Source organism: Etheostoma spectabile, chromosome 2 (assembly GCF_008692095.1).
Source record: "Etheostoma spectabile isolate EspeVRDwgs_2016 chromosome 2, UIUC_Espe_1.0, whole genome shotgun sequence".
NCBI lineage: Eukaryota > Metazoa > Chordata > Actinopteri > Perciformes > Percidae > Etheostoma > Etheostoma spectabile.
In genome coordinates, this window is record NC_045734.1 from 21,112,547 (window position 1) to 21,127,830 (window position 15,284).

General features: G+C 42.6%; 3 protein-coding genes across 3 annotated transcripts in view; 2 read left to right on the top strand and 1 right to left on the bottom strand.

Moving 5' to 3' along the window:
- gde1 (glycerophosphodiester phosphodiesterase 1) overlaps positions 1 to 1,158 on the top strand; it is a 4,143-nt gene extending 2,985 nt beyond the window's left edge. The window contains exons 5-6 of the mRNA XM_032529589.1: positions 206 to 417; positions 592 to 1,158. Coding sequence (XP_032385480.1) covers positions 206 to 417; positions 592 to 739 — 360 coding nt within the window. The 3' untranslated portion in view covers positions 740 to 1,158. The remainder of the gene's footprint in view (positions 1 to 205; positions 418 to 591) is intronic.
- A 2,483-nt stretch (positions 1,159 to 3,641) lies between these two features.
- mcrip2 (MAPK regulated corepressor interacting protein 2) lies at positions 3,642 to 11,491 on the top strand. The gene is made up of 5 exons (XM_032529613.1): positions 3,642 to 4,258; positions 4,438 to 4,507; positions 6,312 to 6,445; positions 9,318 to 9,425; positions 11,059 to 11,491. Exons 1-5 carry the CDS (start codon positions 4,204 to 4,206, stop codon positions 11,127 to 11,129), a joined length of 438 nt encoding a protein of 145 aa, XP_032385504.1. The 5' UTR covers positions 3,642 to 4,203; the 3' UTR covers positions 11,130 to 11,491.
- A 141-nt stretch (positions 11,492 to 11,632) lies between these two features.
- Positions 11,633 to 15,284, bottom strand: part of slx4 (SLX4 structure-specific endonuclease subunit homolog (S. cerevisiae)) — a 12,128-nt gene continuing 8,476 nt past the window's right edge. Inside the window, exons 12-15 of the mRNA XM_032535783.1 lie at positions 14,281 to 15,251; positions 13,391 to 13,490; positions 12,835 to 13,158; positions 11,633 to 12,233 (exon numbers count right to left, since the gene is read on the bottom strand). Of these exons, the coding sequence (XP_032391674.1) occupies positions 11,855 to 12,233; positions 12,835 to 13,158; positions 13,391 to 13,490; positions 14,281 to 15,251 (1,774 nt within the window). The 3' untranslated portion in view covers positions 11,633 to 11,854. The remainder of the gene's footprint in view (positions 12,234 to 12,834; positions 13,159 to 13,390; positions 13,491 to 14,280; positions 15,252 to 15,284) is intronic.

Genomic DNA, 15,284 nt, shown 5'->3' on the forward strand with positions numbered 1-15,284 from the left:
TATTTTATACCATTGGTATAAACATGTCTTTCGTGTGTGTGTCACTTTTCTCTCCCAACTGTCTCATAGTTAACATACTGGTTCTGATTAAATAAGCTAAAAAATTGGCTTACATCCCTGTCTTGTATTGCATTGCCATTGTATCTTTCACATTGCTAACATTCACCATTATTTAATCTACATCTTGGATCCACTCTTGGCCCAGATGAGGCAGAGTGACCCAGAAGTCGTCACAGCATTGACCCACCGCCCATGGAGCCTGAGTCGGTTAGGAGATGGCTCCCCACGTTTCTCATCGCTATGGAAACACAATTGGATGACACTAATGGACATAGTGTTTGACTGGGCGCACCATCACGTGCTGTGGAAGCTGTGCGGCATCTCAGCCTTCCTTATCCAGAAGAACTTTGTCTCAGTGTGAGTTGAGACCATACAGCCATATTCTCTCATCATAAGACTGAGAATATTTTTTGGGATCACTGGGTGTTTCCTTAACAAATTGAAATTCTGGTTTGAACCGCTCAGGAAAAACGTTACTAATTACTTGAACAAGAGTAACTGAATAACTGTGTTTGCGTGTGCTGTCTGCAGGGACTATGTGCAGTACTGGGCCCAGAGGGGGGTGGAAGTGGTAGCCTGGACAGTCAACACAAAAGTGGAGAAAGAGTATTACCAGGAACTGCTGCAAGTCAACTACATCACAGACAGCCTTGTGGAAGACTGTGAACCCCATTACTGAGACACACTTGAACCCAGCGCAGGATGTGTTCCCACATATAGTCAATAAAAAGATCAAATCCATTTCACTGTCTACTTGTCACTCATAATGTGGCCTCAGGTAAGATAACAAATGGCACTCTTATTCCCATGCACTATGCATTATTGCAAATGTGTGTATGATTGTTTGAGCCAATCAACCTGACCAGACTGGTTTCCATACTTAATAACAAGAGGCAAGACACGCCATGTATAGACATTTTGGCAACAAGTGTCTATAATAGATCTTAATTAGTGTACTGTATTCACCAACTCAGGACTGCATTTATGTTTGTTTTCTTTATAATTGTGTCTGTCTTACTGTCTTAGACCTACAACATATGTATATTGTGTCGTACTGCCTGCTTTTTACTCAGTAAAAGGGATTAGGTCCAGCATAAACCACCTAGAGATGATTTTGGTCACTCGTAAAAAATGAATACATATTTAGAACTAATATGAATAAACATTTTATATATTTGACAAACGTGCATATGGAACTGAAATGTAGAGTAGAATAAGATTAGATGGATACAGATAACTTATTGTTCTTTAGGTTCTGAAAAGAAGCTATGGCTGCTTGAAGTACAAGTCAACCAAATGAACTACTAACATGAAATAAACTAATAAAACTATCAATGTCTCTGTTGCATTTAGATGTGGAAGCCAGTGAGGCAGCATCGGCAATATTAGATGAACTGGAGTGGAAAACCTAAATGAAATGCAGTCACTATTGTTAATTACTGGTATCTGTGTTTGACCAGAGGCACGTTCACCATCAGAAAGGTTTTCAGACTCTACAGTTCTTTGAAATATATAGATAAAACTGCTAGATTAATTTAAGTTATAAACTCTTTGACTCAAATATTAACCTCATCTGCATTTTTAATTTTTTTTAATTTAATCTAACGAGACATAAACAAATTTAAGAATCATCGAAAAGTATTTTAAAAGGAAAAGGCTTATTACACTGTTAAGTCTTAAGTCTTAAAAGTGTAAAAAGTAAAACTAGGAAGATTTGATTGAATATCTTATGTGGTGGTAGCGCGGACATACGTATAAAATGCTGTGGGTTGGGCGCCTGGGTAGCTCGGTTGGTAGAACTCGTGCCCACAACTAGAGGTTTACTCCTCAACGCAGTGGCCGTAGGTTCAACTCGACCTGCGTCCCTTTGCTGCATGTCATTCCCCCTCTTTCTCCCCTTTCTGTCTTCAGCTGACCTGTCAAAATAAAGGCCTAAAATGCCAAAAAAAAAAAAAGAAATGCTGGGGGTCACCAAAGACCATGTTGTTTCAGCTGATATTCTGCAGCTATGCAGGACTGCAGTTCAGGCCTGTTGTCAGATGACCGAGGCCCAAGGGCGGCCCATGCAAAGGTCTATGGTGTTGGAGAGTGTGGAGGAGGGGCCCAATTTGGATAACTGTGTCCCCCTGTTATAATTTCTGATGGTGGACCTGCTGAAATTATTCATTAGATCAACATTAAAACTAATTCTGTTAGGAGGATTATTGACATTTCAGAAATCTAGACACCAATGTGACACTTCTGGCCTGTGCTGTTAATTCAGTTTGGTTCATCTTTGTCAGTGTCGAGAGCTAAGCCTATGTAGTGTGGGCTGTTGATGATTAGCCTCGTGGCCTGGAGTCTCAGGTGATTGACCCAGATAGTACAGATGAATTGGGGGGTGGGGTGGGAGATGTAGTGTTAAATGTCACCCTGGATAAGCCTGTCTGAGCCACTTCTTGTCCCGGCTGATCTTCGGTTACTAAACACGGACTGTCAGCTCGCATCGTGGAGTCACTCAGGTGATTTTCACTTGAAAGACAAAGGTTACCTGTGATAATTCTGTGATAAAAGAATACTTTTATTATAAGTTGTGTTATACCATGCATGCTGTCAGACATGTATGTTAAATTGTACATTCTCAGCAGGCTCTCCTGCAAACTGGAATTAGGGGCAGTTTTATTTAACTGTATGTCATTACTGTCAAGATTTATATCTATCTGCGCCTGCGGATTAATAGGTGAAAGGTGATCACTCCTGCACGAGGGGCGTGCAGTGACGTCACTGAGGGGGGTTGCCCCGCTCCGTAAAGCAGGCCGACCACAGATTAACGGAGACGACGAGAGCGGAATTAAAGACAGACTAACTTCAAAGTAAAAGCCACAAAAACTTGCATGTTCTAAATAAATTTAAAAACCTTGTAAAATACTGTCGTTTTGCATGGTTAAATTTAAAAATGTGCCTCATAAATAAGTACATTTGATGTCACACTTCACATTTAATCAAAACACACAGACACACAATAATATACTGTATATTTTGACTCATTAATAAGTCTTACAAAAAGTGTAAGTTTCATTTGCTCAGGCCTTGGAACACCTAATCCTATATGATACATTACATTTTGTTTGCCATGCCAAGATCATCATCATCACTCTAGATGCTTCATGTTTCGATTGTACCTACTGCCTGCTGAAGAATTAAACAAAAACTAACTTATTAAGATATCACATCAACCAAAACATCAGTAGTGAAAGCTGAAACAGCATAAAATATCCCTAATCACAGTGAATAAATAAAAATGTAGCACTAACTCACTTCCTATCCTACGCCCTATTGATTTTTAAAGATAATACCAACTTTCCGAGTTTATATGCATTGTATTTGCATTTTAAGAATGTCAAATAGCACATAAATGAATCAGTGTTATCATTAATAATAGCACTATGTGCGTTATAATATTGAACATTAAAATTCCTCAAAAGACTGGACGTATTAAATGTTTTAAGCGGTGCTTGGTGATGTAACGTTTGTAATATCAACTTCGCAACAAAATGTCATCTTGAAAATTTGAACCGGAAATACTGCTCCGTATTGTCGCCAGCTTGACGGTGAGCCAAGCACTGTCGCTTTCACGTCCTAATGAAAATAGCAAAGTGTGCGCTGTGTGCAGTGTCCTTGTATTCTGTCAGAGAGCGGAGGTGTCGCAGTCAGTACCGGAGACAGGCTAAAGTGCCCGGCCTGGAGTGTCACTGTCATCGGACGTCAGGAGCCAGAAAGTCCCGTACCTCCGACTGACTGATCCCCGGCTTGTGGAGCCGCTTTCTCCTTGGATGACCTACACACAACCTCTTACAGGAGCAGCGGCCGTCGGTTCGTACAGCTGAACACCTGCTGGCTAGGAGGTTCAGCGGGTTGCGTGTTTATTATACAACTCACAACAAGGCAAGGCGAGTCTCTTGCAAGCGTCAGGCCGACTCTGCAGTAGCTTATCTGGGGAACTAAATAAGACACGTCGCGAATTTCTTTTCCACACCGTGGCTGCGTCACGGGGAGCGGACAGCGGACTAAAAGTTGGAGTTGAGAGTCAATGTGCGCACCTGATACATAAGAAGACAAGACAGGTCCTCAAACACAGACACTACAGAATATCTTGGCGTTCACATGATGTACACAATCACCAGAGGTCCCAGCAAACTTGTTACACAACGGCGGACAGGTCAGTGAATGGATCTCGTTATCTAAAGCATGATGTAATATCACATCAGGTCGCTTTCAGGCCCAGAGGGAGGTTTTGGGGCACTGCAACAGTTAAAAGGGTTCAGAGTTCACACGCAGCGTGTGAAGGTAACCTGCGCAGAGCAGGGAAACTATTAAACTTGACTTTTGTCTCAAAAGGTCCCACACAACAAATCGAGAGCAAATTCAGCGACTTGAAGCTCAAGCCGACGTCTTGGTTCTCATCAAAGTAAGTATCTGCTCGAAGTCTTGTTTTAGAGTAGTTTTTCTTTGCAAGAATGTTTGTGCCGGCTGTTTGAGCTACTTGGCCCAAAGTATTTAACACGTGCGCCTTGAGTGCGGTCATGTAACACTTCGGTTAGTTGGGTAACGTCTCTGCATCCTTTATCGGACACTTAACCAGCATTTATGTCAGGGGTCTCAAACTCAACTTTCTTGGGGGCCGCTGGAAGTAGAGTCTGGGTTTGGCTGGGCCGCATCAAGTATTCCAAAAAACAACAACTATTTCCTCCAAACAGGGCGCGGAACTGCCGGTGCTTTAAGCCCCTAGATCTGATATGGTTGGTGAATTTCACAACAACAGACATCACATTGTCAAACCTCAGGCATTTGCCGCAAAGAGTACTTAGCTAGCTTGACAACCGTTACGCCGCTGTCAGGAGACTACTACGGTAGCCCATAAGTGACAAGCGCAATGACAAAAAGTTTCAGAACGCGCGGGCCGCACTAACACTTAACTTTGATGTCAAGCAGGGGGCCACAAAATATCATCCCGCGGGCCGCAATTGGCACCCGGGCCGCGAGTTTGAGACCCATGATTTATGTGCTGCTGGGAAATACCAGCAACACCCCCAAAAGATTACGCCCACTTGCCATTTAATAGGTGCACCTATCAAAAACCGGTTAAGTCTATTACTGCAACTCTACTTCACTTATGGAAACGAGTTGGACAAATTATTAGATACCCCTGTCAGTGTAATGCAGAACAATCCAACAGCATCCTCCAAAATAAACAGTTGGAGCAAGTTCAATCAACGCCTCTTAAACAGCTTTGCTTGGTGTACCTAAACACTGGCAACTAAGCGCATTTCTAGTACTACATTACTTCAGGCGAATTTGACATCATAAAAAGTAAGTAAACTTTACTATCAGGTTTTAGTGCCAGAGGATCAATGAAAGTAAGATAAAGGCTTCTTTTGAGACTTTATATCTGCATCAACATTGAATATGTGGCTTTGCGGGATGAAATCCATTCTAGAAGAAGAAAAGGCAAATTGCATTGCAACGACAAGATGTATTGCATTTTGAGTAAAGGTTGCGAGTCTTGCTTTTTCTCCACTGTTCCAAACTCTTGTGGTCCTACTATTGCATATTCCAAATTGGAGTTCTAGATTGACATTCTGGGACAAAGAAACAAGCATCTGGGCTTCTAACCACAAATGAAACAAAGTGAAAACTTTCAGTAATCATATCAGTGTGCTGATGAGAGAGACTGCAATATAGTTTAAATCTCTGATAAAGCTTTGAGTAATGTTTGTTAATACCAAGAATGTATCTTTTTCTTTTTTTATAATAATTAGAAATTATATTTTATATTTAGAAAAATAAACGGCGACAAACAATTAGACTCAGGAATGCATGCCAGGGCCAAAAAACATAGAGAGGAAAGACGGGGGAGAGGGAGACAAAACAACACATGCAGAAACACACACACACACACACACACACACACACACACACACACACACACACACACACACACACACAGACAAGGGACCAACACATGTATGTGCAAGCTAAAGCAAGAGTGTATCATTAAACCTCTAAACGCTAAATCTAAAATTTAAAGCAATGACACAAATCATCTTGTTGGTCAACCATGACGTTTTAAATGAACTGGCAACCAGCATAAGATTTTCACTATGAGATTTACCTTTTTGTGTTTTGTTGTGTTGCAGGCTGTCTTAGTCCTCGAGCTGAAATATTTCTTTATTTATTTTATATTTCTTTATTTCTCGGTCTGACCTCTGCAGCTCTCCGCCCCCAAAGATTGTGTTCAATCGTCTGAATGGGAAGCGCTACCACGGTGCAGCCACACAGAAGACCGCCAGCCCAGCCGAGGGATTCACTCCTGCACATGAAGAGAACGTCCGATTTGTGTATGAAGGTGAGGGCCGCAGGATCAGCAGATGAGTGGATGTTGGTCACAGTACGAGGGCAGACCTCCAGGGCCCAGGGGCGATTCCAGGATCTTTTAATTAGTCTAAGCCTAGAAACTCTGCTTAGGAATATAGGAAATATTGGGATATTGGATAGAACACAATGTAATTCTCCTAAAAACACACATTGTATACAGTATTAATTCTACTCATTTTTATTTGCAACAAATTGTGTATCTAAATACAATACACATTTTAACATTTGATCAGTCATCATGGAAACGTTAAAGGGTCACGTGACGAGGGCTGGGAATATTTTTTTCACTACATAAAAATAAAGAACAATACACAATAAAGAAGATTAAAAAAACAACAACCTTGCTGCACACAGTTTTCAGATAAATGAAAACAGAACAGAAATAAAGTGCAATACACAATTTATTTCTTACAGCAACAAGTGCTCTACACTGAGTTCAATATGTTTCTATTTCTAAACTGTCCTTAACATTTCAACAAAGTACACAGTTGCCATACAATGTGTATTTAAAGAATATATCCATTTACCAAAGGAAAAGGCAGTGGTTGGCAGAACAGGCAGCAAATGTGACAGCACTCTGATCCAATGGAAATCAAATCTGTCAGATTGACAGTACTCTAGATACTCCAATAGATTTGGGGGGGGGGGGGGGGGGGGGTCATATTTCAAGGTGGGGGCGGGTGCCACCCCAGGCCCCCCCTCTAGACCTGCCCCTGCCAGGGCCAATCCTGAAACCTTTCTCTCACGTTAACAAGGTTGGAGGCTGTAAGATCGAAATTGGGTAATTTAGTATGTTTACAACCACACTAATATTTCACAATTATTCTGAATATGACTATATGACTATCTGGAATTTGACCCAGGTTCTGTTAACAGCATATTCCTGTTGGATATTCCAAATAAGGCCTCTTTCTGAATATAGCATTTTCCGATTAAGGCATGAGGAATATTCCAGTATTATTCGTGTTTTAGAGGCATTCTTTGGACATGTATACAGCGCATTCGGAATATGCGTCTCAATCTGTGTTTTTACCGCAGTTTACAGCCTCTTGCCTGTTTACAGCTTATGGTCAGCTCTGTGCGTTGCTACAATTGCTGTACACAAAACAACCAGCCAACCGTTTGCAAGGCTGCAGCTCCAATAAGGAGAAACACTGCTACTTTTAACCTTAAACCATAACACCAGATACTGACTGGTTCCTGTGCAATAATCATGCGGTCTAATCAGCATCTTGATATTCCACACCTGTGAGGTGGATGGATTATCTCGGCAAAGGAGAAGTGCTCACTAACACAGATTTAGACCGATTTGTGAACAATATTTGAGAGAAATAAGCCTTTTGTGTACATAGAAAAAGTCTTAGATGTCTGAGTTTAGCTCATAAAAAATAGGGCCAAAAACAAAAGTGTTGCGTTTATAATTTTTTCCAGTGTATAATAGTCGCCTGCTCACAACTCACATTTGAAATGTTTATTATAACAGCAGAGCACTGTGTTTGGCAGCCAGGCTCTGTGTGATGGTAAGGGACTTCGTAGGCGTCGTGCCATTTGGCATATAAGATTGTTTTTGACTGTTGGTCGAACAAAATAAACAATTTTACAGAAAAAGTATGAATCGATTATTGGTTATACATTATTGGTCAGGTTTGTTGATAATAAAAATATTAGTTAGTTGCAGCCCTACCAGTAATTTTACAGGATATGTCTGTATAAAATAAAACCGAAGCAGTGCATTACAACGCAGCCAGCCAGTCAGATGTGATGTGAAAAATAGAAGATGGCTAGTAACACTTTACACTAAGGTGCCATTTTTAATAGTTACTAGTAGCTGTTCTCAGCTTCACATTATCTACTGTATATTTGCTTTGAACCACTTTCCAAGTCATTCATTAGTTTCTTACTAAGTCCTTGGTATCTTCCTAAGAAGTCAGAAGTTTTGCAGTAACTCAAAAACCACATTACTGTGCACATTTTGATACAGTGTAGACATGTTTTGTTTACAGCCTCATATTAACTCACAGTTTACATCGTCACAGCTCCTCAGTAGGGATATAAGACTGAATATATACCGGCACACTGTGAACAACAGCCTCACAAAAGAACTAAAATGTGGCATGATTGCAAGAATTCCACAAACTGTCAAGAGACAGTACTTCATTAAACCCAACAATGATTAAAAATCCCAGCTGTACACCTCTCACCCTGTCTGAGTTTACCCAGCATACCTCAGTGCTGGCCAATACTTTATGCCCTGGTGGGAATGAATGACTTGCAGAGCTGATTCGGCATGAACTAGTTATCTGTGTTACTATTGGACCGCTGCCAGGACAGACTGCTTTGTGGTGTCCTTTTGTGACCTTTTTGTGAATTTTGTGCCGTTTGCACCCAAAGGTAAAAAAAACCTCCGGCACATTCTGTCCAGTTGTTTTAAGATGGCAAACCTGAAGTGTCCCACTCCAGCTGTATATGACGACCCCTTAAACCCCTTACGCAGAGCCGAAACTTTGAGGCTTATCGCAGGGTGAAGCAGGAAAACTTTCACCCACAGCAAATAAAACACACGCCACGGACCAGTTTAGCCTTCTCACAACTATTTACATTATCTTAAAAATGGACAGAGTCAAAGACAGCTGCGTTGCAGTGGGAGCTTTCTTTAGTGATGTCTTGGAAATGTTTGAGTGTCAGGGCTAAGTTCACAAATATAGAAAATAAGATAACTGAATTTATACCTGGTTTTTAAATAAAAGCCTACATGGAAGTAGCAATTAAAATCAGATTCCTGTTGAAGTATGCATTGCAGTTAATTCAGCGTATATTTTGTGTGTGTGTTTGTTTGCACGCAGCATGGCAGGAGGTGGAGCGGAAGATGGGAGACGGGGAAGGTGGGGAGTCAACTGGCAGCCAGGGGCCCGTTCAGTACACTGAGAAGACCCCCAGTGCTGCGATGAAGAGTAAGTACCTGCATCTCCACTGTAACACAGGGGTCACTTTGTTTAGAGTGCCATCCATCCATTCACCTGCTGAAAGTAAGTCTTCAAAGAATACAACACAGAAGTAAATCTCATCAAATTTTGATCTCACTACTCCGTTTTATGGCGTCCAAACAGATTACCTCCTGCCTGCTTTTTAACCCCCGTGAACTTTGAACCAGTAATCCTGCCAAGTTTTCGTCCTTCCTGGTTATTGAAAGACCTGAGGAAAAAAAATGAATGGCGGCCTTCATCTCTCTGCACTAATCACATGCTGTGTGTTTTTGGCTCAACTTTATCCGTAGCCACTGCCAGAGGTTGACTGTAATGGTCCACTTTAATTGTTAACTCTTATTTGGTTATTAAGAAACAACCTGTTCTAGATAAACCAGCCCTGACTGCTAATAGGAGTGTGTCACCTTTCCTCACACACAAACCTGTCTGCTCCGGTTCCTTCTGTGGCTCACTGCCCTCAAAGGTTATGACAGATTTGATGTGAGGATTTAAGGCACTTGCTTTTTCTAAATGGTAGTTACAATATGAGTAATGAAACATCCAAAAATCTATGTGTATCTTGACTTTTCATAGACGGTACTTTGGATCATCATCTTATTTTTTAAATTTATTTTAGCCACGCTCACGTTGTGGTTCTATGGATGGCTATGTCTGTTAGATCAAGACAGAAATATTGCAATAACATTTGCATGGAGTCAGTGGTGGCCTAAAGGTTAGAGAAGAGAGCTTGTGACCGGGAGGTCGTTGGTTCAACGGGATAAAGATCTGGGTGGGGAAAGAGAAAGCGCAGCGCTTGTCCCGCCCTCATTACCACCACTAAAGGGCCCTTGAGCAAGGCCCTTAACCTCAAAGCCGCTCCCGTGGAGCTGCTCAGTGACCAGCAGATCATACTGTGGTTGTACCGCAGTGTGTGCAACTGTGTGATCAGGGCGTTCCTGAAAAAGAGGCGGGTGAACCTTCCCTGAATAAATAAAGGTTTTAAAAAAAAAATATTAAAAAAATGGATTGCCTCAATGTTTTGTAAACATTCACAATCCCCAAGGAATGATGTCTACCTCCAGTGCCACCATGAGGTTGAAAATGTGGTTTGCCATTAAATTTAGTACAAACATGCATGTTGTCCTCTGAAAGAATTCTAAAAAACTTTGATGATCCTTTTTGATTTTGAATGTAGCATCATCTGGTTTGAACTGCAGTTAGTCCAATACTTTGGTGAATGACTAATGCTATTCCTATCGGCTCTTTTATTTTTTTGGTGCTAATTAGCAAATGCGCCCAACCGAGCCGCTAGCATGGCTGTAGACTTTTTCTTGTTTAAATTAATAGAAATGTCCAGTTCATTTTTTTTTTTTTTTGAGATGAAACGCAGGATAAAACCAGTTGTAACTGTTAATCCGTTTACGCAGTAACTAGTAATCAGTAACTCGGTACAGGAGTTCTCTTCCATACTTGGTTGCACAGATCATCCCTAGTTTCTTTTTAAAATGGATTTGGGACCCATGTGACGAAATGAATAATTAATGAACAAAATCAATCAATCAATCATAGAACATGGATTATGCTTTAATTCCATGTCCCCTCCATCTTTGTTTCTGTACAGACTTTGTGCCCATTGACCTGGAGGAGTGGTGGGCTCAGCGTTTCCTTGCCAACATTGCCAACCTGTCCTGACTGGCTGAGGCTTTGAGGCGGGACAGGAAGCAACGGCGTTGATGCTCCGTCGTGAGGGTATCACGTGGGTGGAGGAGAGGAGGCGAGCAAAACTCCAGTAGCTGCGGGGCAAAAGGGTTGTGCGTAATTTGGAATCAGATTTGATGCCCTGTGCTCCATGCTGCTGTAGATGCAACAACAGTGACCTGACTGAACTACGACAGCGCTGACTCGAGGTTGTGCTGTTGTGAAGGAGCCGTCTCTCTCTTCACGAACAACGTATCTGATAGAATTTGAGAGAACCCTGATTCTTTCCCAAGTGTTCTCGGCTGTATGTTCGTCTTGGCTGATCTTTGGATATAGATCTATTGAAGAGCAAAAAAGTAAAATGTTTTTCAAAAATGTTTTTGTGATGGAATTTGTTATTATTATTAATTATTTTTATACATAAGATAAGTGTATTTTACACACCAAGACAAATCATTTTTTAATCAAAAATAACTCATTGTGAACATGGACCACAGCAACATGTACCTTTTTTATTTTCACAGAAGGCTATAATGCAACATTTAAAACGGTAAAATTACAGAACCTGTCCTGAAGAAAAATTTGTCTTATACGTAGTTCAGAATGTTCTAAAGTCTACTCGAGTGGCAGCTGTCCAAGAACAACCACAAATGTTCTACTGGCCTCTTCTGACAAAGACCTGCCACCTTTCATCCCAGTTTTTACGTAAACCTTTTCTTTTAAATCATGGCTGTAACAGCTCTTTTCCTGCCCACTCCTCTGTCCCCTGCTGCTTTTGCCCCCTTAGCTGTCCTCTTGCCCCGCCTGCGGCTGGGTGCCGATTGGCCTTGTTTGGCCGTGGTGAAGGTGATGCACTGAGAGTCCAGGTAGTCCACCAGCTTGGCGGCACCCAGGCGGATCCCTGCTGCTTTGAGTCTCTCCTGGAGCTGGGACAAGACCAGCGGCTGGTACTGGAGGATCTGACTGTACAGTTGGGAGTCAGACAGGATGAAGGAGCGCACCGCCCGGAGGCGATCCTGGAGGCGGTTCACTGCCTGGGAGGCAGAGATGCCGCCATCACTGTCTGAGTCGGAGGAGAGGCACAGCTCTGGGTTGGACCTGCAGAGAGAGGGAAGCGCTTAAATGCACATACCGCATTTATGGAAGTTTTTGTTTTTCAATATCGTCTTATGACCCCAGTTAGTATGAAGCTGGAAGGAGTGTTTCGCTTAAATCTAAAAAATGCTCTACAAAATTGACAAAAACAAGTGACAAATTGAAACTCTATTCCAAATACTAAATATGTCATCATCATAAATGAGTGCCGTAAACTACAGTTTTATCCAACGGTGTTCCTATAACCATTATTGTTTTGTCAAAATGACAGAATTGTGAAAAATTACCATCACAATTTCCCAGAGCCCACCAGGTCATTTACATATTAGATCTTGTTTTGTTTGACCAACAGACCAAAACCAAATTTTTAAATTTACAATTATATACAACCGAGAAAAATCAGAAAATACTCAAATTTAGAGATAAGATTTAGAGACTATTATTAAAATATTTGTCAGGGTATACATTTGTTTAGGGATACTGTCATTTTGAGCATGTACAAAATATGGATTAAGCCCTCTGAAAATGTCACGCAACAAAACGCATGTGCGAAGTGTGCCGTTATGAAACACCTGTGATGATCCACCCACTTGAGTAGACATACCTTTCAGATTCTTCACTGGCAGCAGTCGAAGAGGTGTTGGAGCCCTGCGAGGCCGACGGCGGCTCAGCCTCCTCCTCTCTGTGGGGTTTCAGAGGGGAGACGGCAGTGGGCGCTCTGGGCTCTTTAAAAGTCACTCTCTGGGCGCAGGAGGCCGGCCTGTTGCCAGGAACCTCTGAACCGGTGTGCGGGTGCTTCGTCCGATCTGTGTGGCCCGCCGGGGGTGCCTCGCCCTCAGAGTCAGAGCTGACCAGCTGGTGTGTGTACTGGTGAATCTCCTTCAGTTTGAGGATCATCTGGCGCTTCGGTAAAGGCCGAACACCAAACCTGCACAGGGATGAACGTAAGGAAGGACAGACGTACTAAACAAATGGACGGGAGACAAACAGCCTGAGATAGAGAGCCGAGCCGGACAGATTAAGTTGACAGCGACGCCGTGGGAGGTAATCGGATAGCTTCCTTAGTTAATAGCCTTGATTAGCTGAAAGGAAAAAAAACAAACATGTGGCCCTTATTTCACCTTCTCTTTAACGTCAGGGATGGGAGTTAACCGACTGACCTGGTGAGCTTGTTCTTGAGCTCCGGTGTGTCCATGTCAGAGTAGTGGGGCAGCGGGGTGATGGCCTGCAAGGTACGACGCCTTTTATTGTGTGATGATTCTGATGAGACACAAACAGGAAGACATTGTTCAAGACCACAGGAATGTGCCTATCAACGTAGGAAATGGGACTCCATTAGCTACAGTTTTACTCTAAGGCTTTAGCATATGGAAATCAGTAGTTTTGATTTATTTTATTTTCACAACAAAAACATTAAAACAGTATTACACAAAATAAAGACTAAAATATTGCAATAACATTTGCATGGAGTCAGTGGTGGCCTAAAGGTTAGAGAAGAGAGCTTGTGACCGGGAGGTCGTTGGTTCAACAGGATAAAGATCTGGGTGTGGAAAGAGAAAGCGCAGCGCTTGTCCCGCCCTCATTACCACCACTAAAGGGCCCTTGAGCAAGGCCCTTAACAAAAAGATGTGATGGACACTTGCCGACAAACCCTCAAGGGGCTTAATAAGTGACAATTACATTTAACAATTTATATATTATGTAAAAATAAAAAAAAAAGATTTAAAATTACATTTAGAGCACAAACCCAAATGGAAAATTCAGACAACTTAGGAGCAACAATTTGACTCTCTGTTTAAACTGTTCTTTAGAAACCTCAATGAGTGACGTGGGAAGACTGTTCCATATCTTTGACCCTCTGTACAATACACTAAACTAAATTAATCTTTTGTGCATTAACATACGTCTGCATGTCTTGAGCTAATATATATATATATATATATATATATATATATATATATAAATAAACCTAGCTCCTAGTAGGATGTCGCTATAAAAACCTTCAGATTCTGCATTCTAGTAAATTACAGCCAAGTGACAGACTCCTTACCTGGTGTTTTGAGCTGGGTGGCAGGGTTCATCCTCTGAGAGAGAGGAAGAGCCTCCTCCTCCTCTTCTTCCTCCCAGCTGTCCCATATTTTGGAGTCCAGGAGGCTGTGGATCCTCTCTGGTGTGGTGGGGGTGGGGGGGTCAGGTGGTGGAGGGGGAAAGGAGGGGCCCGTAAGAGCCTGTACACTGGTGGGGGGTGTTGTACTGTGGCCTTTGGATGGAGAAGAGACCGTCACAGCGCCATGGCTGTTCAATAAACGGACACTGGGACGGGATGGGGATGAGGAAGGTTGGCGGCCGGTAGAAGAGGATGAATTGGCAGGATCTCCGTGTCCCAGGCTGCACTCGCCGTGCTGGCTGGACACACGGCTGTCCTCCAGCCTCAGGCTGAAGCAGCCTGGGTTCGCCTCCATGTCTACACAGCCGTCAAAACCCCACGAGTCGTTGAAAGCTATGGGAGGCTCGTCCATGGCCATGAAGCTTTGCTGGAAACTGGATTCAGCAACCTCCCCTTTATCCCTCCCTCCTTCATCAGCCACATCTTTATTTTCGCACTCAACCTCTCCAACCTTCTCATTTCTCATTCCCCTTCTCTTGAGCTCAGGCCCTGTGTTGGGACTGGAGGACACGCTGAGCCTCTGTGAACTTTGAAGACCTTTGTGAGAAGAAGACGAGGGTGGATCAGAAGGTTCAGACATGGGGGAAAGATAAAAGCTCCCGAACTCGGTCTTCTCTGGGCTTTGAAATGGCGCCTTATCCCTTCCTGGACTTGTCCAGCTCTTATAGAGGTTGCTGTGGAGCGGGGAGGTGGCAGGCAGAACGGGAGCCTTGTGGAGCTCTGTGTGCAGAGGAGTGCTGCTGTGAGGATGGGGCTGCATGTGGACATGTGTATCCTGCTTTGAGACGTTAGGTTGGCACGAGGAGAAAGTAGAAACTCCTCTCCCTCTACTCTGGACATCACAACTACTTGTTCTTTTAGAACAAAAGTTGAGATCCAAGCTGGAG

Excerpts from the sequence above, each read along its gene's own strand:
- mcrip2 (XM_032529613.1), top strand. The coding sequence starts at position 4,204 with ATGATGTACACAATCACCAGAGGTCCCAGCAAACTTGTTACACAACGG. Across the intron at positions 4,259-4,437 it reads TGTTACACAACGGCGGACAG|GTCCCACACAACAAATCGAG; the intron begins GTCAGTGAATGG and ends TTGTCTCAAAAG. Across the intron at positions 4,508-6,311 it reads ACGTCTTGGTTCTCATCAAA|CTCTCCGCCCCCAAAGATTG; the intron begins GTAAGTATCTGC and ends TGACCTCTGCAG.